This window comes from Monodelphis domestica, chromosome 2, assembly GCF_027887165.1.
Source record: "Monodelphis domestica isolate mMonDom1 chromosome 2, mMonDom1.pri, whole genome shotgun sequence".
NCBI lineage: Eukaryota > Metazoa > Chordata > Mammalia > Didelphimorphia > Didelphidae > Monodelphis > Monodelphis domestica.
The window spans coordinates 492,258,156-492,284,456 of record NC_077228.1 but is presented as its reverse complement, the minus strand read 5'-3'; the positions used below and the strand labels follow the sequence as shown (position 1 = coordinate 492,284,456).

Here is a 26,301-nt window from a genome sequence, read left to right as displayed (position 1 = left end):
GCATTTCTTTATATCTAAATTGTCTTTTTCTGGCTTCTTGTAAGATTTTTTCTTTTGCTTGAAAGCTTTGGAATTTGGCAATTTCATTCCTGGGAGTTGTCTTTTGGGGGTTTAGTGTAGAGGGTGTTCTGTGAACTCTTTCAATGCCTGTATTGCCCCCTTGTTCTAGAATCTCTGGGCAGTTTTCTTTGATGATATCTTGTAGTATGAGGTCGAGATTACTATTTATTTCTGGCTTTTCTGGTAGGCCAATTATTCTCAAATTGTCTCTCCTTCCTCTATTTTCCAGGTCTATCACCTTGTCAGTGAGATATTTTATGTTCTCTTCTAATTTCTTAGTCTTTTGGCTTTGCTTTATTAATTCTTGCTCTTTTGCAAGATGATTGTCTTCCAGTTGCCTGATTCTGACTTTTAAAAGCCTGGTTTTCCTTTTCAGTTTGGTCAATCTGTTTCTGTAGTTTCATTTTTTTGCAGATTGCTGAGTTCCTTTGGGATTGTTTCCCATTTTTCCTCCCAGAAGGCTTCCATCTTTTTGATAATTTCCAATTTAAATTCTTCAAGAGTTTGTGGAGAATTTCCATTTCCTTTGGAAGGTTTCAGAGCATTTGCTTGTGTTTCTTCTTCTATCTCCTCTGTATTTTGTATTTTTGCTCCATAAAATGTGTCCAAAGTCACCCCCTTCTTCTTGCTTTTCTTGGTGTTTGGAGGCTTTTGCACTTCTGTACTGTTTGCCATCTCTATCTGAGTGAGGAGGACTGGCTCTTAGTGTATCTGTCTGATGGTCCGAGGATTTAGCCCCAGGCAAATTGTCCTTTCTCTGCAGCTACTCTGCCTTCCCAGGGAAGCCCAGGGACTGCCCTCCCCTGCCTGCTGGTGTTTTGGGTGTTACTGCTCTCAGTTCCCTCCTTGCTTCTCTGCTGCCTTACTTCCATACTCTGATCCTGGCACAGCACTGTCTGCAAGTTACCTCAGTAACTTTGCCGACCCTGAGGTTTCTGTTCTTTCAGAAGACCCTGCACTCTAAGGGTCCTGGCCTCCCTGTGCTCTGAGGGCTCCTGATGGGAATAGGTTCAGCTGGTTTGGACTGGATTTGCCCTGAAGCAAGAACCTTCAGTGAGACTCAGATGAAAGGACCCAGTCAGGGGGCTACAGGCTCCCCCCATCTCTCCCTGTTTCCCTGCTGTCTGTGTTGGGCGCTCCCAAGACTGGCTCAGGTTGCTTTCAAGGTGCATCCTTCAGAATAGCTGTCCCTGAGGCCCTTTTGCCTGCCCTGAGGTTCCTGCTGCTGTCACGGGCTCAGAGCTCTGGGTTGGGGGGGGGGAATGGATCCTGGGACCTTCCTTTTGCCTTCCCCTCAGATCCGTGTGATCTAGGATTCTGGCTTTTGGGGGGGGTACCTTTTGATCTGAGTCCAGGAGGAGGGTTCCCCGGCTCTGTCTTGTTGTTCATTTTGAGTTTTGATGCCCTAGGAGCATTCAGTTTGTGATCTGTAAGAAAGGGTTTTCAGTGGTCTGAACTTTTGCTGTCTCTAAGCTGCCATCTTGACAGGAAGTCTTATTAATTTCTTTAAACCCTTATCCTGTCCTAATAACAACTCTAAGACTGAAGGACCTTCCTAATTGTGTGATCCCAGGCAAGTCACTTAACCCCCTTTGCCTAGCCCTTACCACTCTTCTGCTTTGGAACCAATATACAATATTGATTCTAAGACAGAAAGTAAGGATTTAAAAGAAAAGCTTGAAGGACAAAGGTTAAGTGATTTACCAGGGTCACACAGCTAGGAAGTATCTGAGGCCATATTTGAACCCATGCCTTCCTGATTCCAGATCTGGTGTTCTATCCACTGTGCCCCATAGCTCCATTTAAGTTATTAATTGTATAAATTGTTCTCCTGGTTCTGCTCACTTCACTCTGTATCAGTTCATACAAATCTTCCTGAATTTCTCTGAAATTATCCCCTTCATTTTTAAAGCATAATAGTATTCCATCACATTCATACACTATAACTTGTTCAGACATTCCTCAATTAATTGGAATCCACTCAATTTCCACTTCTTTCCCATCATGAAAAGAGATGCTATAAATATTTTTGTAAATATGGGTCTCTTTTCTTTGAGTTTCTTTGTACATTTTTGTATCTACTTAGAGAGTATAAACCACATGAGAGCACCTACTCCTTATTTTTTTCTTTTTTTCTTTAACTGTGTTTCATGCATCAAACAAGCTTCAAAAAGCTTGTTTATTAGATGATGAATTGATTAGGGTCCAGTTTTGTCTGTGGATGCTCACATGCTCTTTCTCACTGCTTCTCCTTACCCCGACCTTCCACAGATGAAATGATACTGGAAGTCCTCATCAGCTTTATTTTTATTTGGTCCTTGAATCACTTGGTCTCTCTCCATTTTCAGACTGTAGGATATGACTCTATCATCTATCTCCAGAGGTCTCAGCATCCTTTGGTGTTCAGCAGCTGTCCCTGGAGCAGATATGGCCCATAGAAGGAGTTCAAAAGGAAATTTGATTTAGGGGTTCACTGAAAAAGAGATATATCCAGGCTGCGGAGAAAGATCTAGTTTACTGGAAGAAGGAAGCATCCTTGGTGTCCAGGTTGTTCTCTGCATCTCTTCACTCACTCTGGATGTAATGCAGACTGTCTATAGTCTTTTACTCAAAATATGAGTAAAGACGATAGAGCTGTTCTCTAGCAGGAGAAACCTGAGTATCTGGGGAATGGAACTCAAATATCATGGGAAAGAAATACGTCTTCCTGGTGAAGGAATCTGGGGAACTTGGGTTGCACACTGGAGGATGGAGAAGGCAGCCTGCATCATGGGAAACTCCTTGTTCTCCTTTCTCAGGTTTGCTGAACGGCAACACCTTTGCCCAGTGCAAGAAGGGATTCTGGGTGGTGAACTGCACTCCGAGAGGGATCATGGATGAGGGAGCCCTGTAGTCAGGCCAGTATGGTGGGGCCGCCCTGGATGTATTCACAGAAGTGAGTCCTGGGCTGGGTATTGCTTGGGGAGGAGGATGTCCAGTTAAAAAATTTTAGGAGAAGTCGGATTTTTTACGCTATAGCAGTCCTCCATGTGATTCTATTCTACCAGGAACAAAGTGGACAGATCATCTATTGGAAGAGAAATTGTGCTACTTTACAGCAAGATCTCGGAAAGAATGGGGACCCTGCTGCCCACACATTGTAAAAATATTAGTTACCTATCAGCAGCCCTCCCCCAATGATGGGCGATGGATTTACCCTGTTGCCTGGAGACTGGACTCAAACAGAGACCCAGAGAGAGCACCCGGGCGGTGGTTAAGAACCACCAGAGGGGTTAAGAACCAGAGTTAACCACCAGAGGTGGTTAAGAACCACCAGAGGGGTTAAGAGTCCTGGAGCGGATAACGGAGCTGAGTAAGCCCAGCAAAGTGAAGCCTTAGCTCAAGCTGGAGGGAGACGACAGGAAGAAGAAGGCAGTGTCTGCGGACCCCTTCCCCAGGCAGGACTTACCTCCTGCCCCAGGGCTCAGGCTGCCTCCTGCTGGATTAACATTTCTCAACATATAATTAAATATTATTTTTGTGATTAATCACTATGTTTAAATTATGTTTGATTTGTAGCAATGAGAATACATAATGCATATCAGGCATTTACATCCCGAATCATAACTGTAGCAAAATTACAGTTTTGAAGTAGCCACCAAAATAATGTTTTGGTTTGGGGTCACTGCAACATGAGGAACTGTATTGCAGGGTCACTGCATTAGAAAGGTTGAGAACCACTGCTCTAGCATTGTTCAGTGCCAACAGAGGGCAGCAGCCATCTACCTGGCTTCTGCAAGTGCTGCTTATAAAGGAAGACTGATTCTGGTGGGGAAAAGCACAGTCTCTGAACTTTCTTTCTCCCTCAGCAAATACCTGGGAAGCCACCTAAGGTAGGAATGACTAGACCAATACAACTGGTATGTTGGGAAAAAACATAATTCTACAGAGATCACAGGGCTAATGGGTTCCAAAGGTTTTTTTTTTTTTCATGATGCATCTCTGTCACGAAAATATATTTGATTTGTTATTACATGTAATTGGTTAAAAAATTAAAAATTAAATATATTTGAGCATCACCCTTACATATATGTAAATGTAGATATGTGCACATGTATATATAAGGAAGGGAGCCTTGAAACTAGTGCTCAGTATTAATTCTAAGACAGATTCAATGAATTCCTTTATTTTATTACACTACAAGAATCAGATATCTAATCCCCACTGATGAGTTAGAAAGTTCTACTGAGCAAATATCAATAATATGGAAATAGGTCTTGATCAATGACACATGTAAAACCCAGTGGAACTGAGCAATGGCCATGGAATGGGGGGGGGAGGGAAAGAACATGAATCATGTAACTATAGAAAAAATTTTCTTAATTAATCAATTAAATAAAATGAAGAAAAGAAAAGAAAAGAAAAGAAAAAAAGAAAAGAAAGTTCTACTGAGCTAAAATTTACCCCCTGGTCACTTCAGCCCAAAGGTCCTATTTATACTTTGGAATCTACTTAGAGAAAATTCTAACTTAATTCCTTTTCCATATAGCAATACTTAAATATTTGAAGGCAGCTATGATGTGGCTCCTGAGTCTTCTCTTACCTAGACTAACAGCCTGATCTCTGTCTTTGTATCCTGATGGTCCCCTGGAGGAAAACCAAGACCATGGTCACTGGGGCTCATCCAATGACCATTCTTCTCCCAGGCTTTTAAAAAGCCAGTGGCATGCTGGGTCCTGGGCCTGACCAACTGGCCAGCGTGGCAGAGCCAAAGCCAGTGGTAGCAACTTTACTGTCCTCATGATTCTTAGATTACTTTTTAGAGAATGGGATTGGGAGACCAGGAACTTTGTGGCTTAGTTCAGAATTCATGCTTTTCTCCAGGGCTGGTCCTGAGCCTTTAGGGGGAAGGGGAAGAAAACATGTCTTGAAAGAGATGATGTTATAAAACATAGGTAAGAGGGCATCTGGGTGGCTCAGAGGATTGAGAGCTAGGTCCAGAGATGGGAAGTCCTGGGTTCAAATTTGACCTGAGACACTTCTTTGCTGGGTGATATATTGATTTCAAACTCATCCTTTGCCTAGGAGATTTCTAGAAACTGGCGTGGCCAGAGATATCTGAGGTCTGCCCCAATCCTGATCTTTTAAACCCTTTGGGGAAAAAAGAGTATAGATTATAGTAACAGTTCAGGGTCTGGACCACAGTACTGGAATGTCTTAGTCATATTGGATATCCTGCACTAATCGCTTAGATTTTCTTTCTATGTCATGTGTGTGTGTGTGTGTGTGTGTGTGTGTGTGTGTGTGAAAGAGAGAAACAGACAGACAGACAGAGAGAGACAGAGAGAGAGACACACACAGAGAGAGAGAGAGAGAGAGAGAGAGAGAGAGAGAGAGAGAGAGAGAGAGAGACAGAGACAGAGACAGAGACAGAGACAGAGACAGAGACAGAGACAGAGACAGAGAGAGAGGGGAAGATAAAGGGACATCATCTTTCTTTTTGTAACTCTGCCTGGTTGGGTATTGAAATTGCCGCTGTCATTGTTGTTGATGACCTCCATCTGCCCAATCTGCTCCCCTTCTTTACTCATGGAGTTGCATTCTCAGCTTCTCTTGCCACCCTTCTAGATTCATCTTTTCAGCATTGACCTCTTTGCTTTCTATGAAAAGATGGAAACCTTTTGCCTTTACCTCTTCTGAGGAGCTGCTTCTGCCAGATACCAAATAGGAAATAGGGCTGGATCTCCAGATTAGGGATCTCCCACTACCAGTTGTTTTAGTTCAATGACTTGTTCAGGATCATAGAGCTAATGTGTATCAAGCAAGATATGAACCCAGGTCTTCCTGGCTCTGAGAGTAGCAATCGATTCATTGTGCTGCACTACCTTTCCCTAGATATACTGAGTTGATTTTTTTAAAGGGAGAATTTTTACTTTTTATTGATTTTTCCAATTGTATTTATTTTTTTAAATTTTTTTCTATGACACAAATATTGTGTTTTTTTAAAAATATATTTTATTTGATCATTTCCAAGCATTATTCATTAAAGACAAAGATCATTTTCTTTTCCTCCCCCCCACCCCCCCATAGCCGATGCGTAAATCCACTGGGCATTACATGTTTTCTTGATTTGAACCCATTGCTATGTTGATAATATTTGCATTAGAGTCTCTCCTCTGTCATGTCCCCTCAACCGCTGTAGTCAGGCAGTTGCTTTTCCTCAGTGTTTCCACTCCCATAGTTTATCCTTTGCTTATGAATAGTGTTTTTTTCTCCTAGATCTCTGCAAATTGTTCAGGGACATTACACCGCCACTAATGGAGAAGCCCATTATGTCCAATTGTACTTAAAAACAATTTTAACATTCCTCATCTGTAAAATGAACTAGAGAAGGACATGGCAAATCACTTCAATATCTGTCAAGAAAACACCAAATAGGGGGCAGCTAGTCAGCTCTATGGATTGCAAATCCAGGCCTAGAGATGTGAAGTCCTAGGTTCAAATCTGGATTTAGACACTTTCTAGCTGTGTGACCCTGGGCAAGTCACTTAACCCCATTACCTAGCCCTTGTCCCTCTTCTATCTTGAAATCAATGATCAATATTGATTCTAAGACAGAAAGTAAGGGTTTAAAATTTTTCAAAAAAATTAAAAATGTAATAAAAATTTTAAAATTCTCTCCCCTTTTTGAGGAAGCAAGCAATTGATAATAGATTATACATGCAGAGTCATGCAAAACATATTTCTATATTAGCTATGTTGTAGAATAAAGCAAACAAACCAAAAAACAGAGACCCTAACCCCCACCCCTGATGAAAAGCCACAATAAGAAAAATAAAGTTTAAAAAGTCTTCTTCAATCTGCATTCAGACTCCATCAGTTTTTTTCTCTGGAAATGGATAGCGTTTTCCATAACAGGTCCTTTGAAATTGTCTTGAATCATTGTCAGATATACTATTTTAGATATATTATATGTAGTAGTAGTTGTAGTAGTATTAGTCTCTTGGTAACCGAGGATGATGATTGTCTTTGTGCGTTTTCATCTATGGTGTATAGATGAGTGTGCACAAAGACACTTGTGCGTGAAGGAGATTTAAGTGGAAAAGTCGATGCACAGAGACAGTCCCACTCTCTTGGCGTTGGAAGCCTGGGTCCAGTGGCACGAAAAATTGTTACACCTGGAGACTTCCTCAGCTGCATTGGATGGCCGTGTTGTCCTTTGTGCTCCAACATGCCCTAAGCACTCCACAGTGCTTTGCTGCGTCGCCCTCTCAGCCGTTGAACCTTCTTATTGGTTTCTTCCATCTGTTCAGCCGAAGCAGTCTTCACATGCTGGGTGAGCAAAGCCCTGGTTCACCAGGGGTCGGCGACCCGCTGGCTACCCTCGCAAGGTTTAGCCGGCCCGTCAAAGCCCTTTTCCGGGGTGTGGCCGCTGCCACATGCTAGCAGCTACTGGGAGCCACAAGTGAGAGTTGGGTATCAGGTGGGGGTCAGAGCCTGGAGAGTTGCCCTAAGAGGGCACAACAAGCCCTCCATACCAGAGATACTACCCCTCCCTGAGCGCCCCATACTATATGTAGTATTGTGGTATATTACATATAGCATATGTGATATATACACTATACATTTAGTATTATAGTATAGCATATATACTATATGCTATCATATATATGGTAACCAGAGTATATTATATAGTATATATTATGGTATATATAGCATATTATATAGACTATAGTTTATATAGTGTACATCATATGATAATATATTATGTAGTATAGATACCATAGTATATATAGTATTATGGTATATTGTATAGTATAATATATACTATAATTTATATAATATATATCTTATATCATATTATATATACTATTATGGTATATTATATATACTAAAGTATATTTAGTCTTATATGTAGTATTAATATACTATAGCATATATAGTATTATGGAATATTATATATTATACAAATATACTATAGTGTATATATAACATAAATATTATATACACTATATATAATATATATAATATAAATATATATACACTATATATATACATATGTATTATATATAATATAAATATTATATATACACTATAGTATATATCTAGTATATATAGTATTATAGCATATTATTTGCATATTATATGTACATATATACTATACACAGTATTACTATACTATAGTATATATAGTGTTATGGTATATTATATAGTATATATACACTATATACTATTTAAAAGTGAGAGAGTGGGAATAAAGTAGCTTGGAGTCTTCTTCTCACCTTATCAATGTCCCTCCTTTTTTTCTCTTCTTCTTTCCTTTTGTCCTACAGAGTAAGGGTGGACATCCTCTTAGGCTGATAGGTTTGGATAAATGAAGGGAATTGTCTGATTTCCGTTGTCCTCGTTTCACATCAGCCTCTTGGGGGACTCTTTCCATACCAAGTACCGCCCCTTCCCAGGACAATGAAATTTCTGTCTTGCTTCCCCAGGGCTCTTGGCAGAGGCAGGGACACAGCTGCTGTCCTACCAGACCTCCAGCTTGGTGGATGGGGAAACCTGGCATGTGATGGGCATCTCTTCTTCACCCCCCAACTTTGATGGGGGAAGCAGCACATGACAGAAGCCATCCAGTTCATCTTTTAACCTGCTCGCCTCTGCCGTTGGGTTTGGGCTCAGTAGACTTGGGAGGAGTTTGCCCTGGGTCTCAACAGTGGTTTCCATCATGGCTTACTCTCCTTCATTGCAGTTTGGAAATACCCATCAAATAAATGGACTGTTTGAAATCTGCCCAGAGTTCTTGTGCTTCTATAACCTTGAAAAGGGTCTTAGGGTCTGAGTTAGAGCCAGGAGGGATGGCCATGTGATTCTGTGTCCTTCCATACACATAAATAAGCAGGCTAAGAGAAATTAAGTGGTTTGTAAAAGGGTCTATAAATAACAATCGGCAGAACCTGGATTTGAAATTGGGACTTCTGATTCCAGATCCTGTGTACCAGCAGTGAGGGAACAGCCTTGGTTTGGTAAGAGGATGGAGGTGGGTAACTGGAGATTTCGATATGATCGGTCTTCAAAATTTGCTGTTGTTCTTCATTCTAGAGCAGGTAATGATAACCTTTTTTTCCTAATCATGAACTCATTTCACAGTCCTGTATTAGAGACTGACAAAACCTTTCTGAATATTGTGTTTTGCTTCTCCTAATTTCTCCTTCCACCCTTGCTCCTTCTCCCATTAGTGAATTTCTCCCTGAACCTCTAGTTTTGAAGGAAGCCCCAGCTAGACAGCCGTCATATTTTGGACTCTGATGCAGTGCCCTGATGGATGAAGGGCCCTTCTGCCCTAATTTATTCTCAGCTCCCTTTTATTTATTGTCTTCTTCCATTAGAATGTGAAGTCATTAAAGGCAGGGATTATCTTTTCTTGTATTTATATCCTGAGTGCTTAGTACTTTTTTTTTTTTGCTGCTGTTCAGTAATTTCAGTTGTGTTGGACTCTTCATAACCCAAATTTGGGTTTTCTTGGCAAGGGTATTGGAATGATTTATCATTTCCTTCTCCAGCTCATTTTACAGTTGAGAAACTGAGGCAAACATAATTCAAGCGACTTACCCAGGGTCACACAATTGGTGAGTGTCTGGGGTCATATTTGAACTCAGGTCTTCCTGACTCCAAATCAATGTCATGTAGCTGCCCCAGTTCTGAGAAAACCCACTTACTATATTTTGGACATTGTTGTTTATTCTCCCAAACCAGAGATTTATGGCAGGTCATGAGATCTCAAATTACTTGAATACCTTAAAATATTTTCCCAGATAACTGTCCCAATCAGAAGATATGTAGAAGAAGGTACCTGTGACTGTCTCCTAAAGTTGTTCACAAGTCCTCTCCCACATGAATTTAGGAATAATAATCCCAAAGGGCAGTGAGGTGGCTCAATGGATAAAGAGCCAGGCAAAGAGACAGGAAGTCTTGGGTTCAAATCTAGTCTTAGACACTTGCCAAGTGACCCTTAGCAAGTCACTTACCTCCAACTGTCTAGCTCTTACCCCTCTTCTACCTTGGAGCTCATGTTCAGTATCAATTCTTACACAGAAGATAATGATTAAAAAAAGGATGATGATGATAACAACAACAACAACAATAATGAACATTTGCACAAAGCTGGCCTTTTCAGGCTTGCAAAGTGTCTTGTGTATGTTATATAATGTAATCTTAATCACTCTATGAGGAATCTGGTGCTACTGTTATTTTCATTTTACAGATGAGGAAACTGAGGCACCTTAAATTTAAGTGACTCAGCCTGGGTCATACAGCTAGTAAATGGGAAACTGAATTCCAAGCCAGGATTTCCTAGTTTTAAGTCTAGCACTATTCCAGTGAGACAAAAATCTGACTTAGGATGTTTTACAAAGTCAAGTGAGGGGTCCTGTTGCAGAAAGGATTGAAGGGTAGCCATGTTCTTTTTTTTTTTTGAGAGAATCATGAGAGAATTCCCTCCTAATCATTCCCAACAAATGGTCATATATTATCTGCTTGGATATCTCCAGTGACAGGGAACTCACCATCTTACATCTTACTGCTTTTAGACTGATTTTGGTGATAGGAATTTTTTCTTTTCACTAACCTAAATCTTTGGTTCAACTTCACCCATTCTGACATGACAGTCCTTTGAATGTTGTAGGACCAGGTTCCTTCCTGCTCCAAATCCACATCTCTCTTGGGGGGTGGGGTAGGGTTGCCAAGGGTGCCATCATAAGAAGTCCCCTTGTTTGGTATATGGGTCTGGTTAATGTGCTTTGTGTATTCATGATGAGGATGGGAGAATGGAAATGTTAAGAATAATTAAAGAAGTGACAAAAGATTGATTCCCACCAGTGAGAGATTTGAGAATGATTTTTTTTGTTCTCTTGATATATGAAATCATGCTATTGTTCACTGTATTCACATTGGGTATATTCATAGAGACCATGGTAGAATGGAAATAGTAAAAATAACTTAGGAAGTGACAAAGGATTAATTCCAGCCAATGGGAGATCTGAGAAGGGTTTTTTTGATTACCTTAATTTATGAAATCATACTATTTATTTGAGCCATGCATGGCTACATCATGAGCCCATCTCAGAAAATATTTGAACTCAATTGAACTAATCTATGAATCATTCAGGACCACTGTCTTACTTTTTTTTTTAATCCTTCCCTTCCCTCTTAGAATCAATATTACGTATTGGTTCTAAGGTAGAAGAACAGTAAGGGTTAGGCAATTGGGGTTAAGTGACTTGCTCTGGGTCACAAGCTAGGAAGTGTCTGAGGCCACATTTGAACCCAGGACTTCAGAGTTCCAGGCCTGACTCTCAATTCACTGAGTGACCTACTTGCCCCTCTCAGCTTGACTTCTTTATCCCTTGTTGCAGTCAGTGGGACAAAGCAATGCCCCATAGTGCCAAAGACAGATCTAAAGCATAGATAAGAAAGAACAAAGGAAAAACAAAAGAAAAGAAATAAGAAAAGGGAGGTAAAGAGAAAAGACCAGTATTATCAAGTATGGCCCCAAGACCCTGAGACACAGGTTGAGATTCAGCATGGGATAGATCTTCCTGAATATCTTTTTTTCAGGGGTCACATGAAACTATTGGCCCAGTATGATACTTGGATTCTTCAAAGTCTTTCTTCTTTCAGGGAAAAGGAAAAACTATGGAAACTGTTGTACCATCTCCTGCATGCACCAGCAAATGACAAAAGATGTCTGAGCTTGGAATCAGAATACTTGCATGCATTTGCCTGTGACTTATTATATGACCTTTGGCAAGCCCTTTCTTCTCTCAAAACTATAGTTTTCTCATGAATAAAAGTGGAAATAATCCCAGCATGGTCTCTAGACAAAGTTGTTCTAAGAACCAAATGAGTTCATGGATGGGAGAGTGCTTTGTAATCTATAAGCACTCTAAACATGGGAAAAAAAGAAGCCATAAGGGTTGTCCTGGTGGTGATGGGTGGACTGGTCCTAAAGTACCCAGATCCACTGCTCACCTGCACAAGGTAGGGAGCAGTGAAGGAAGGAGCCAACAGTGTGTGAGAAATTGGATAGTTGATTTTTGTAAAGATCCGTGCTATCTTGTTCTTAGAAATTCTGTTGTCAAAATACCCTTCTCAATCTGGCCATCCCAGCCCAAAGACTTTTCATCTGGAGGTCTTCAGGAATTTTAGAAGGAAAGGATTGAACTCAGATAATTTCCAAATCTGAATTCTTTGAATTTATGCAAATCTTTTATCTTCTAATCAATAGTTTTCATATGATAAAGAGGAAGGAAACAATGGGATTGAAGTAGGGGAGAAAAAGAGGAACAGATGAAGGTGAAAAGGGAAGGAAAGAGGAAGAGATGGATGAATGGCATGAAGCACAGAGGGGAGAACTGAGTGAAGGGTAGAAAAAAGGATGGAAGGCAGAGAAGGAAAAATGGACAGAGCTACTGGAGTAGATGTGATTCCTCACTTGTTTAGTTGTTTTCAGTCATATCTGACTCTTTGTGGCCCCATTTGGGGTGTGTGTGTGTGTGTGTGTGTGTGTGTGTGTGTGTGTGTGTTAAAAAAAATCAAAACCCTTACCTTTTGTCTTAGAACTGATATTGGGTATTGGTTCCAAGGCAGAAGAGCAGTAAGGGCTATGCAATGGGGGTTTTTTCCCCAGGGTCACACAGCTAGGAAGTGTCTGAGGCCACTTTTGAAGCTAGGACCTTCCATATCTCTAGACCTGGCTCTCAATCCACTGAGCTATCTAACTGCCCCATTTGGTGTTTTCTTGGCAAAGAATTGGAATAGTTTGCCATTTCCTTCTTCAGTTCATTTTATAAATGAGGAAACTGAGGTAAACAGGGTTATGTGACTTGCCCAGTGTCACACAGCTAGTAAATGTTTGAGGCTGGATTTGAACTCAGGTCTTCTTGGTGCTCTTCCCTCTGTGCTACCTAGGTGCCCATCCTGCCTCTCTAGGGCAAACCTGAGGGACCTGGAAGAGTCTGCTCAGAGAAGGATGGGCAGGAAGGGGTTGACATTGAGGCACCACTGAAAGGAAGCTGATAGGTAGCTGAGTAATAAAGTTATGCAAGCAAAATAAGGATAGCTTCCTTAGAAATAAGAACCTTCCTTGCACATCCCTACTAGAATAAAGGTCAATTGACCTCAGGTTAGAGACAATAGTAACGTTTGCATTTACCTTGTTGGTTCTATGACACATAACTTGCTAGTGTTTGTTGAACCTTAAGAATAGGGTCAGTTCTAGTAAAACTGTGAAATAGGCAATATCTCTCTTCTTTCTGCTGGCATAGATCTCATTATGATGATTGGCTATATCTCCTCCTTTTCATCTGAATGCCTTATATCTGGAAACCATCTTTTTCTTCAATAAAACTCCAATCTCTTTATGGCCCTGCATCCTAGTACCTTTCCTCCAATAAATGGATCTGCTAAACTAATTATGGCCATAGTGAATGACTGACATCAGCAGAATGATCCTACTTCAATAACTTAGGGATGTTGGTATTTCAAGAAGACACTTGGAAAAGTAACCATTTTACCTAAAAAAAATTCTAATGGTGGAATTTCAGGCATGTGAGACATTTGTATCATAAGTCCCTGGATCTATTAGTTAGTCCTCGATCTTGCTCTGGATCCTCCGGGGTCTCTGTCTTCAAACATATGATCTTCTATGCCTGGAATTCCCTGACTCCACATTTTCACTTGTTAAAATTATTTTCTCAGTGTCTCTCCTCCATATAATAGATGCCTTCAAGGATTTTAAGGAATGACAAATGGAGGAAGGATTAATTTCTTTTGGTTTGGACCCTGCGTAAAGAACCAAGAGCGATGGTGGAAATTACAAAGAAGCATATTGAAGCATGATATCAGTCAGTACCTCCTACCAATTAGAAGTAACTCAAAATGGAGTGGGCTTGTTGGGGAGGTGGTAGAGTCTCTCTATGGAAGTCTTCATGTAGATTAGGGATTCCCAAACTTTCTTTGCTTAAGGTACCCTTAATGTCTCAGTAATTGTTTTCATGGTACCCCTAGGTAAAAAAAAATACTTAACACTTTCACATAATAAGTAGTTATGTCAAAAAATATAACAAAAATGTAACTATCCCCCAGTGCTCCTCTGAGTTCACTTTGGTATTCTGGGATGCCATGGTACATAATTTGGGAGCCTCGGATGTAGATGACCGTTTGTCAGCTGTGATGTAGTGGGGATTCTTTTGTGTACTAGGGTTTGACAAGATGCCAGCTGAGGTTCCTTTTGATTCTGAGATTCTCTGATTCTTTGAATCATTCCTTGGTCCTGTTCCCTATTCTCTACCATTATATTCCTCCCCATTTTTTTTCTATTGGTTACTACTTTACATAATTATCATTAGGAAGGTATTCTGTGAATCTTAAAGTACTATATAAATGAGTTATTATTTTTGCTTAGACTCCTACTTTGCCTTATTCTACCTGGTAGTCTATTTATTTGTACATATCTCCCTTCTCTCTCTCTCTCTCTCTCTCTCTCTCTCTCTCTCTCTCTCTCTCTCTCTCTCTCTCTCTCAGACAGTTAGGAATATTTTAATTTTAAAGTCTTTCTATTCCTAGCCTGATACTTGGCACATAGTAGGTAGGCATTTAATAATGCTTGTTGTATCAAACTGAATACAGCACAAATTCACCCATGTTATTCTCCTAGGGGTAAATGGTAGATTTCACTTTGAGTCTTCTATCTTCTTCTCCAATGGGGTCTTTTGTACTTGACTCCATAAATGTGGTTTTGTATACCAAGAGGTATTGGGAGGGGTGCTGGTGATCTTCAAAGAGAAAGGACTAAGGAAAAGCTCTTCAAGCAGTTCATTGCTGGGCTGCATTGCTAGGAAAGCCTCTATGCCATGTGCTCATGTTGGCCATTTGGCACTTTGACAGTTGAGGGCAGGTATTTGATTTGCTGCTGGGAGCTGAAATATGGACTTTCTGCATTGCTCATGGCCAGTGTTTCCTGGAGCCCACTTTATCCAATGCCTGGATGGGCCTGGGAGAAACAGAGAGAAGAGAATTTCACCATGTGGTCTCCACCAGTCATCACTCATGAAGCCTCTGCCTTCTTAGAAGACAGGATGACAAAGCTCTGGGACTGATTTTCAATTGTGCCTTGTCCAGTGAACTTTGTCTATAGATTTCCATCTTCCTGCCCTTATGTCGTATGGGAATACAAGATTGGTTACACATTTGATTCAAAGCAGGTCAAGGACTAGTTGTCCAAATAATCTTTTCTTTCTCCATCAATACCATCCAAGCAACCCTTGTTAGCATTGGATCAAGGAAGTTGATCTATCTTGCAATTTAGAAAAGTTAAAGTAGGTCTAAAAATGTCTTAGCGTAGGAATAGTTTTAGGTGAGGTTAGGGTTATTTTTATTAGAAGCTCTTATGTTCTGTTTGGCATTCTTGATGGAAAATAAGTTGATAAAATGGATTATGGATTAATGGCTCCCTTCAGTCAGTTTCCAGCAACTTTTTCTCCAAGGTGAATGCAGGCCAAGTTATGCTTGTCCTAATCCTAAGATTTTCCCCAAATTTTCCCTTAAAAGAAGCTTTCATTTTCCTTTTAGATGACATAGGGCATTGTTGTCATTGTTGAATTTTCAATAATGCCCAACTCTTCATGATCCTACTTGGTGGGTTTTCTTGGTAGACATACTAGAATGGACCTGCCATTTTTTTCTCCAGCTCATTTGACAGATGCAGAAACTGAGGCCAACAGGGTTAAGTGACACAACTATTCAGTATCTAAGGCCAGATTAGAACTCAGGGAGATGAGTCTTCTGACTCTAGGCCCAGTGCTCTATCCACTGCACCAACATAACTGCCCTTAGCCTTGACATATTAACAGAGCTATCACTAGGAATTTATATGCTTGGAGAGTTCTTCACAAGCCACATCTAGAACAAACAACAGAAAACACTTTCTACTTGTGAGTGGGTGGGTGGATGGGTGACACATTGAGACACTATAGAGTGGTAGGGAAACAGGGCTCCTGGGGACACCAGAGCAGAAGAAGGGGGCAAGACAGTACACGGTCATGTGGTTATATCTTATTTTTACCAGTTTTGGCTAAGTACTAAACTTCTTTCCACATTGATGAACAGAAAAACACTGTTATTGCCCTCTAAGTTCAATACACTGGTATAATCCTAGTAACCCAAACCTTATTATGACACTCTATACCAGATTTAGTCAGTCTCATGTTTCCTCAACTCAAGTTTCTGCCTTTGACAGTGACATCAAAGGATGTGTTATGGGAAAGCATGGTTATTTTTCATAAAGTCAATGTCAAAGGATTTGTATAGGAAGTAGGATTGGGTCTATGATTTCATTGGTTCAGGGAACTCTTAGATGAAGAATTCTATTCACCTCTAAGGTGGGCACCATTTCTACAGCTTAGTCTTTTTTTTCTAAACTCTTTCCTTCTGTCTTAGAATCAATACTATGTATTAGTTCCAAGGCAGAAGAGTGGTAAGGGCTAGGCAATGGAGGTTAATTGACTTTCCCAGGAAGTTTCTGAGGTCAGATTTGAACTTGGGACTTCCCCATTTCTAGACCTGGCTTCCAATCCCCTGAGCCACCTAGTTGCCCACACAACTTACAGTCTTAGAGATATGCTTAGAGCACCAAGTCTGTGACTTGACCAAGCTCAGACAGCTAGTATGTGGCAAACTCAGGCTATATCTCAAATAGCCTTATTTCACTGATGAATCTGCCACATGTGAAGGCATCCAATCCCCTTTTGAGAAGCTGTTTAACTCCTCTTACAGTTAGACATTTCCTGAACTGGTTGGTATTCATGGAAAGCAGCCCTTGCTTTGAAGCAGATGCCAAATAACTTGTCCATTCCCTATCAACTTATAGACTTTGATCAGACCCCTTCAAAGATTTCTTTCCAAGATGAAGAGTACCAGATTTTATTCTACACTCCCATACATTGCCCATTGCTTTTTCCAGCTTTATCATGCCTTCCTGTGGGGGAGTGACCAGAATAGGTCACAGACACACAGGTGGTGGTAGACTTTGGTTTTGTCCAACAAACCTGATGACTCACCACAGGCAGCCTGGATCATCTGTTCCTTCTTAGAGTGGCCGCCGTGCATACTTTCGGCGGTACAATTCATCTACTCGCTCCAGGTACCATGTGCCTGGGAAGAGGCTGTTTGTGTCACCAGGAGGAGAGAAATTCACTGGGAAAAGAAAGAAAGAAGAAACACAAACACAAAACACTTTGGGCTGGGGGAGATTGTGGAAACAGAAAGGACTAAGAATTTGTTATAGATCCAAAGTGGCAGCAAAAGTTTACCTGTTTTCTCCTTCATTAGAATGTGGACTCTTTCAGATGAGAAATGGTTTTTTATTTTCTTTTTATTTCTAGAACTAGGTATAGGAAATGCCTAATAAATTCTCTGTTGACTGAATGAATAAATGACCATTTGGTGATGGAACAAAAGCATTGGCTGTACGATTGTGTGGTGTGGTACAAATAGCAGGGTATTTGCAGACAGTAGACATTTGTTAAGCATCTACTAGGTGAAAGGCCCTTGAGAAAGGACTTGGGCAATTCAATTCAACTCAAACACCATTTATTAAGTAATACTACATGGTAGGTAGCATCATAGTGCATAGAATGTTGGGTCTGAAATTAGGAAGATGAGTCATGAAATCAGGGGAGAGCCAAATCCAATCTTCACAGTAGAGAGCATTTGTATGGCTTCAACTTCACATAGTGATGAAAACATTTTAGAACACATTGGAAAAATAAGAGAACCTTCAAAATGAAGGGGGGAATCATTCCATGGGACAAGTCTCTCAAGGGCTACATGAAATCACTGCTAAATGTAGAAAGCAAGGAAGTAAAAGAAGTATATAAAGAAAAGAATAAAATGAGAAGGAACCTCAACCTAGAAACATTAACAAAGAGTATGAAAACTTAGTGGAAGAAAAATATGTTTAACAAGAGAAAAAGGCCAGATTCTAGGAATTTTTTTAAAGTAACTATACCACACAGTGAAGCCCTGTGGTACACTGGAAGGAGAACTGGCTCTGGAGTCAGAAGACCTAGGTTTAAATTCTGGTTCTTTTATTTACACCTTATGTATGGCTTTGGGGAAGTTTTAACTTCTCAGGATCTTAGTTTGTCTTCTGTGATACTAGGGAACTAGATTATATCAGGCAAGTTTCCTCATCTGTAAAATGATAATAATAATAGGACTTGCTCCACAGGACTGTTGTTAGGATAATTTAGTCTGTAGACTTTTATAAATGTTAACTATCAATTATTAAAATGGCTTCATTTGACAGAAAATTAAAGCCCTAAGAGATTAAGTGACTTAGCCCCAAAACTATGCCTCACATGTTTTTGTTGTTCAGTTATTTCAGTTATGTCCAATTCTTCAAAACCCCATTTGGGGTTTTCTTGGCAAAGATATTGGAGTGGTTTGCCATCTTCTGCTCATTTTACAAATGAGGAAAATGAGGCAAGTACAGTTAAGTGACTTGCCCAGGGTCACACAGCTAAGAAATATCTGGGATCAGGTTTGAACTCATTTAATTTGAAGATTCATCTTCAAGATTTGATGAAGGTACTTAGCTCTTCCTTGATTGTGAAGATTAAATTATAATCCCCTGTCTATTTTTAGATTTTAATCCCCCAAAATGTAAGCACAAAACTTAAAGTTGAGTGGGAAAATATGCCCAGGTTAGATCTAATCACCAAAGGTGTAAATATCCCACTTAATCATGAAGTGGGAAGTCTATGACCCATGTGTGTGATAGTGGGTAATGAATTAGAATCAACTAACTATATTCTGGGTAGTCCTAGAGCAGAGTGTCAGCTGTGATTGGTAGACGTGGAATTAGGGGAAGTGCCTCAAGAAAAAAGGTCTTTAAAAGAAAGAGACAAGGGCCTGAATGAGGTTGGTTGGTTCTTCTGGGAGTTTGAAAGAGACACACTTGGAGTGGAGCCTCTTGTAAGAAGTAGTTCTACTAGAGTTGAGGCTGATAAAGGATCTGCTGTTTGAATTGACAAATGGTGAGTGTAAGGCTGACTTCCTTTCCTTGGCCTTTAACCTCCAGAAAAGGCCCATTGTCTTGAGACTCCTTTCCCCTGTCTGGGGCCTTAGAATTGCTACCTGGTTCAGAGGAAGTTGGAGCTCTCTCTCTCTCTCTCTCTCTCTCTCTCTCTCTCTCTCTCTCTCTCTCTCTCTCTCTCTCTCTCTCCTTTTCTTCTCTTTCTCTCTTCCTTAATATCTTCCCTCTATTGTAAAAATAAACTACCATAAATACCAAAATTGACTTTAGTAATTCATTTTTGGGATTTAGAAACTAAATCCCTGGCAACCAATTAAATATATTCAGTCCAACCATAAAATTAACACTGCTAAGCAACTTCCTACCCTTGGTTTTCAGCTCCTGTTTATGGCCTTGTCCTGTTTAATCCTCCTTGGGATCAAGCCTATTAAAACAATCTCCCAGAAGCAGAAACACATAAGAAAAGCAACTGCTTGATCACATGGGTCAATGGGGATATGATTGGGGATGTAGACTAACGATCATCCTAGTGTAATTATCAATAATGTGTCTTGATTTTGATTGATATTGATATTGATTTTGATATTGAATTATCAATAATAGGTCTTGATCAATGACACATGTAAAACCCAGTGGAATTGCATGTTGACTATGGGAGGGGGTGGGAGGAGGGGAGGGAAAGAACATAAATCATGTAACCATGGGAAAATGTTCTTAATCAATAAAAAAATACTAAAAAAGAAAAAAAGGAAAAAAATACCAATCTCCCAGAACCTTAATGCTGACTTTTTTGGATAGTTCTGTTGCCCCTTCTCTGGATCACATTTGTTCTCACTTCCTGCATGCTTTCTTCTCTGTGTCCTGCCTCCCTTCAACTCTCTTCAACTCCACCCCGACATAGTTCTAGCAGCATATGATACATATCCCCTTCATACATTGTGGACTTCCTTCTTCTCTCCTTCTGCCTCTGTCCACTTACCTTCATGGGAATATTTCTCTCTCTGGGACATAACTTCAGAGAATTCCTCAGGGGACATGCGCTTACGGGAGGCTAGGCGTTTTGGCAAGTCTGATACACTAGACACTAATTTATCCAGGGGGGAACCTGGGAGAAAAAAATGTGAAAAGAAAATTTATGATGGAGAAGATGAAATATCCCTCATTTTCCTAATCAAATGCTACTAGTTGTTACATAGAAAGTACAGCATTCACAAGGGGACTTCCATATGAGCATAATCACAGGTTATATTTTTTTAATTTAGCCTTGTGATAAAAAATTAATCAATTTATGTACATACATAAATTTTCTCATTTGAAAGAACACTCCACATTCAGAGGAAGAACTATGGGAGTAGAAATACAGAAGAAAAACAACTGCTTGATCACATGGGTCAATGGAGATATGATTGAGGATGTAGACTCTAAATGATCAACCTGGTGCAATTATCAATAATAAAGAAGTAGGTCTTGATCAATGATACATGTAAAACCCAGTGGAATTGCACATCAGCTACTGGGGAGTGGGGAGGAGAGGGAAAGAACATGAATCATGTAACCATGGAAAAATATTCTAAATTAATTAAATAAAAATTTCAATTAAAAATAAATAAAATTAAAAATAAATGAATAAATAAATAAATTTTCTCATTTGAACATCACAACAAGTGTAAGGCAGACCAAACAGGTATTATCTCCATCTTATAGATAAATAAATTGAGTTTCAGAAAAGTTAAGTGATCAAGTGGAAGAGCTTTAAACCCAAGTTATAACATCATTGTCAAGTCGAGTCAACAAGTAAGATTAAGTTTACTGCATCCTTAGCACTGAACTGGGACTGGGAATATAAGTATAAGCAAAAGGAAAGTCCTTGCCCTCAAAAGCTTACATTCTAATCATAGGATCATAGAATTTAGAGCTATAAGGGACCCTAGAGTTCCCATATTTTAGAGATAAGAACATGAAGGCTCAAGGAGTAAAGTGATCTGCTCCAAGGTCACATAGGGAAAAGTGGCAAAGCTGACGTTTATTCCCAGGGCCTCTGACTCCAAAATTCAATGCCCCCTTCTGATACCATGCTCAACTTTGGATAAAACTCATTTCTTTCTTGGTTTGACAGCTGGCTAGCATTTGCTTGATTTGGCTGGTCTTTTAATCACAAGAGCTTGCTCCTTACTGATGTATTTTGGTATTCACAGGAAGGTAAGACAGAATCCTCTATCAGGTTATAACATTCCTGAGACTGGGGACTGGGATGTTTTTCATCTTTGTATTTCTGTCACCTAGCACGATCCCTTGCACCAAGTAGTCATTAGTTACATATTTATTGAGTAGAAATCCATTGAAGACAAGCAAGCACATATAAAGTTAACAATATAAATAGTTAACTGTCAGGTTGACTACCATGTCAGAAAAGAAGAATAGCAGGAGATGTGGGAAAATAGGTACATAAGGCAAGATATGGTGGAGTTGTGAACTGATCCAACCATTCTGGAGAACAATTTGAAATTCTCACCAAAGGGCTATAAAACTGGGCATACTCTATGATCCAGAAATACTACTACTAGATTCTGTCTGGTCTTAAAGAAACCTTACCCTCTATTCTTTACCCTATCCTTAGTTGCTAATTAATTCTAATAGTCTGTATCCCAAAGAGATCAAAGAAAAACCTATTTATATATGTCAGAAATAAGTAGGTTGAGATCAAAGGAAAAAGAATCTCTACTCATAGGAAATGAATGGTTAAGGCAGTTGAAAGAATCAACATTTATATCAAAATCCCCAGGTTTAAAGGCAGGCGTTATAGAGGAGAAAAAATATAAGTTAGATATTGAATTAATTGAGAAAGGAAAACAAATGACTTGATGGATTTTAATTGGGTGGTAGATATATGTATAGCATGAACCTTAAAAGAGAAGAGATAACTGAGTGATGGAGGTAGGGGGAGAACCTGGAGTGGCAATGGGGAGCAAGCATCTCCCCTGCCTTGACTAGTGATCTAAGTGGGATGAGCGAAGGTGCAGCTAGTACTAGAAAGGGCAACGAGGGAAGCTGTATCATCAGTGATGGTGATGGTGGTGGGTGGAAGCCAGGTTTCAGGAAAAGCTAAAAAATAGTAGTAGGACAGGAAGAATTTTAGGGTGAAGAGTAGTTTATTGCCTCTGGAACAGGCATTCTAGAGGGAGGAATGGATGACATTTGGTTAGAACTTTTGGGTGGAAGGGTCAATATGAATAAGGAATGAAGTGGTGGAGGGGATAAGGAATGAGGTTTGGATGGTGGCCTACAGGGATTCCGAGCAAGACCACATGTGAGAATGTTTATCATTGAGTAGAAGGCACCAGTCCTCAGAGGATGGAAATTGGACTGGAGACAAGTACAGCATAAGACAGAAGAGAGATGTTTAGAGGGTCAGATACAAGGCTCCCCTTCCTCTTTCCTCTGAAAGCTAGAGATTAGGCAGAAAACAACGCAGCAGGAGATTGAAGTCCTGCTCCCTTACAACTTCCCCCCCATCAACTAGAAATCTCTATGTTCAAGGGGAAGTTTCTTTGGGGCTTCTCTTAAGGGACAGGAATAACAGGAGATGGAAGGGTAGTAGTGGTTGGAAAAAGGTCTGTCTATCTATCTATCTATCTATCTATCTATCTATCTATCTATCTATCTATCTATCTACCTATCTCTAATATATATATATATATATATATATATATGCACAAATATACATATGACTTTTCCCTTGGTGTCACTCCTTAAGGGCAGGAATTTCTTCAGTATCTGGCTTAATAAATACTTGTTTTTAAAAAAATTCTTACCCTTTCTCTCAAAATCAATACTAAGTATTGGTTCCAAGGCATAAGAATGGTAGAAGCTAGGCAACTGGGATTAAGTGACTTGCCCAGGGTCACACAGCTAGGATGTATCTGAGCTCAGATTTGAACCTAGGACCTCTCATTTCAGGGCTTACCTCTCTTTCCATTGAGCCACCTAGCTGCCTCAATAAATATTTGTTGAATGACATATGGAAATATGTTTTACATGATAGCATGTATATAACTTTTATTAAATTTCTTAACTTCTTAATATGAGGGGGGAGGGAGGGAAAGTAGGAGAAAATTTTGGAACTCAGTACTGTAAAAAATCAAGGTTAAAATTGTAATTGGAAAAAATAACATGAAAATTTAAAACAACAATACAAAAAGGCACTTTACTTGTCATTGTAAAAATACTTATTATTGTAAAAATAAAATGAGATAATTAGTATATGTAAAAATGTTTTGTAAACTTGAAAAGCAAATCTGTAATCGTAAAATACTTTTTATTTTTTTTTTTTTGGACCTGTGATTTCATCTTGGAGAAAACTCCTCCACCTAATCAGATTGGCAACTCTTTTCTTTTTCTTTCTTTTTTTAACATTATTTTATTTGGTCATTTCCGAGCATTATTCATTGGAGACAAAGGTCATTTTCTCTCCCCCCCCCCCATCCCATAGCAGATGCATGATTCGACTGGGTATCACAAGTGTTCTTGATTCGAACCCATTTCCATGTTGTTGGTATTTGCACCAGAGTGTTCATTTAGAGTCTCTCCTCAGTCATATCCTTTCAACCCCTGTAGTCTAGCAGTTGCTTTTCCTCGGTGTTTTTACTTCCATAGTTTGTCCTCTGCTTGTGTATAGTGTTTTTTCTCCTAGATCCCTGCAGATTGTTCAGGGACATTGCATTGACACTAATGGAGAAGTCCGTTACATTTGATTGTACCACAGTGTATCAGTCTCTGTGTACAATGTTTTCCTGGTTCTGCTCCTCTCACTCTGCATCAATTACTGGAGGTCGTTCCAGTCTCCATGGAATTCCTCCACTTTATTATTCCTTTTAGCACAATAGTATTCCATCACCAACATATACCACAATTTGTTCAGCCATTCCCCAATTGATGGGCATCCCCTCGTTTTCCAGTTTTTTGCCACCACAAAGAGTGCAGCTATGAATATTCTTGTACAAGTCTTTTTCCTTATTATCTCTTTGGGGTATAAACCCAGCAGTGCTATGGCTGAATCAAAGGATGGACATTCTTTTGTCGCCCTTTGGGCATAGTTCCAAATTGCCCTCCAGAATGGTTGGATCAGTTCACAACCCCACCAGCAGTGGATTAGTGTCCCTACTTTGCCACATTGGCAACTCTTTTCTAATTTATAGTTTAAGAGTGTCCTAGGGCACCAAAAGGCTTAGAGTGATTTGTTCATGGTCATGTAAGCAGTATGTATCAAAGGCAGAAGTTGTGTCCAAATCTTCATGATTCCTGGCTGGACCTCTCTCCATGCTACTTTGGAAACCTCATAGCATCGAGCACAGTGCTCTGCCCATAGTAGCTGGTCAATAGTAAATTGGGTTGATGATAAGTAGGATGTAAGGACCAGTACATGATAAAACCTCCCATTTCTCTGACATTCAGCTTCTTCATCTATCCTTTTACCCCATTTTGTGATAATAATACTTCTTGTGAGGAAAGTATTTTGTAAACCTTAAAAAGCTAAAAACACAGGAGCCATTTAAAATGAACTATTTATTAATAATTTAATATTAATATTTAATGTAACTGTTAAATATTAACTATTTAATTTATTTATCAGTCCTGGCAGAGTATGATTTGATGGAAAAGTGAGACTTACCTGGAGAAGCATCCTGGGAAACTCGAATTGAAAATAAGCTTGCAGCCAAGCCAGAGCCATAAGAAAAGGCACCAATCCTAGCTCCAGCCAACTGCTGGGGAGTATGTCTGCCATAAGACAAAAAATCATGTTCAGGGAAAGAAGGAACATTTAATCCCATGGTCCCATGCCCAACCGACCACTTCTCTGCTCCAACCCACCCTTGTCCTTCCTAATTAACTGGATAGGACTTCAGGAGGCTTTGCAGCCATTGGGGTTGTTTGAGAAATCCTGGAGACAAACCTAGGGACAAGACACTGATGAGGAGAGCAGCAAAGGTATTATGTTTCTGGGAAATAGAGAAACTGAGATAACATTAGAATTAGAGGCACAAAGAAAAAGTAAGTCCTCTTCCAAGACCACAATAGTTCTTTTTTTTTTTTTGGCATAACCTTCTATCACAGTCTGGTGAAGCCTATGGACACTTTCTTAGAATAATATTTTTAAATGCACAAAATAAAACACCCAGAACTATAAAGGAACTGAATTATGTTGAAATCATCTTTTTTTTTAATAGTTCATAGACCTCAGATTAAGAACTCATAATGAAGCAGGATCTGAGAGAGGTAAGGAGATGGTGAATGACCTGAACTCCAAGGGCACCTGTAGTAATTAAGGGTGCTTTCCAGCCTCTTCAGCTATTTCATCTGGGGGAGTGATTGCCCAGCATTCCTTTCAAAATCACAGGCTCAGACTTCTATTGAGTTCAACTGATCCTGGCAGCTCTCCTTTGTATGTCAACTAAGGTACATTAACAAAAATAGAGAAATCTCTTCTTTATCTCTATCTCTCCTTCTAAAATCCATCCTATCAGATCATTGCTATCATATCAATTCTCCCAATACATAGCTCTAAACCATTCAAAAATCTTTAATGATTTTCCCATCACTTCCCAAATAAAATCCAAATTTCTTATCCTAATGTTCAAAGGCACTTGATGAAGTGGCTCCAACCTACCATTCTAGTCTTATCTCTCAGATAATTCTTGACTTTTCAGTAGCTTTTAACTATTTGCCACCTTCCTTCAATTGGATATGTTTTCCTTCCTTGGCTTTTGTGACTGTTTTCTCTAGTTCTCCTTAAGCCAATTTGATGGTAGCTTTGTGGGATCATCATTCACTTCCCACTCATTGAATGTGTTGTGTTCTGGCATTCAGTCCACGTCCTTGCTCTTTTCTCTCTCTATGCCTTTTCTTTGTGATTCCTTTATCTTCCATGGAGCAAATATCATCTCTATATAGATGGCTTCCAAATCTATATATCCAACTCTCATCATTCTGATTCCCAATTTAATATCACTAATCTCTTGGTGGCCATCTCTACCTGGATGCCCCCCAAATGTTTCAAGTCCAACAGGTACAAAGTAAAAGGAAATCTTTCCTCCTAAATGTTCCACTCTAAAATTTTCCCTTCCCTGTTGAGGGCACTGCCATCCTATTAGCCATCTAAGTTTGTAACATGA

The 26,301-nt window shown here is 39.7% G+C and overlaps 1 protein-coding gene across 2 annotated transcripts in view; it reads right to left on the bottom strand.

Annotated features, from left to right (window-relative positions):
• Positions 1-10,914: 10,914 nt before the first annotated feature.
• HMGCS2 (3-hydroxy-3-methylglutaryl-CoA synthase 2) overlaps positions 10,915-26,301 on the bottom strand; it is a 39,293-nt gene continuing 23,906 nt past the window's right edge. The window contains exons 7-10 of one of the 2 annotated variants that reach the window (XM_056819269.1): positions 24,801-24,907; positions 20,112-20,237; positions 17,142-17,289; positions 10,915-15,088 (exon numbers count right to left, since the gene is read on the bottom strand). In XM_056819269.1, the coding sequence (XP_056675247.1) occupies positions 17,183-17,289; positions 20,112-20,237; positions 24,801-24,907 (340 nt within the window). In that variant the 3' untranslated portion in view covers positions 10,915-15,088; positions 17,142-17,182. The remainder of the gene's footprint in view (positions 15,089-17,141; positions 17,290-20,111; positions 20,238-24,800; positions 24,908-26,301) is intronic. The other variant, XM_056819268.1, reaches the window with a different exon arrangement.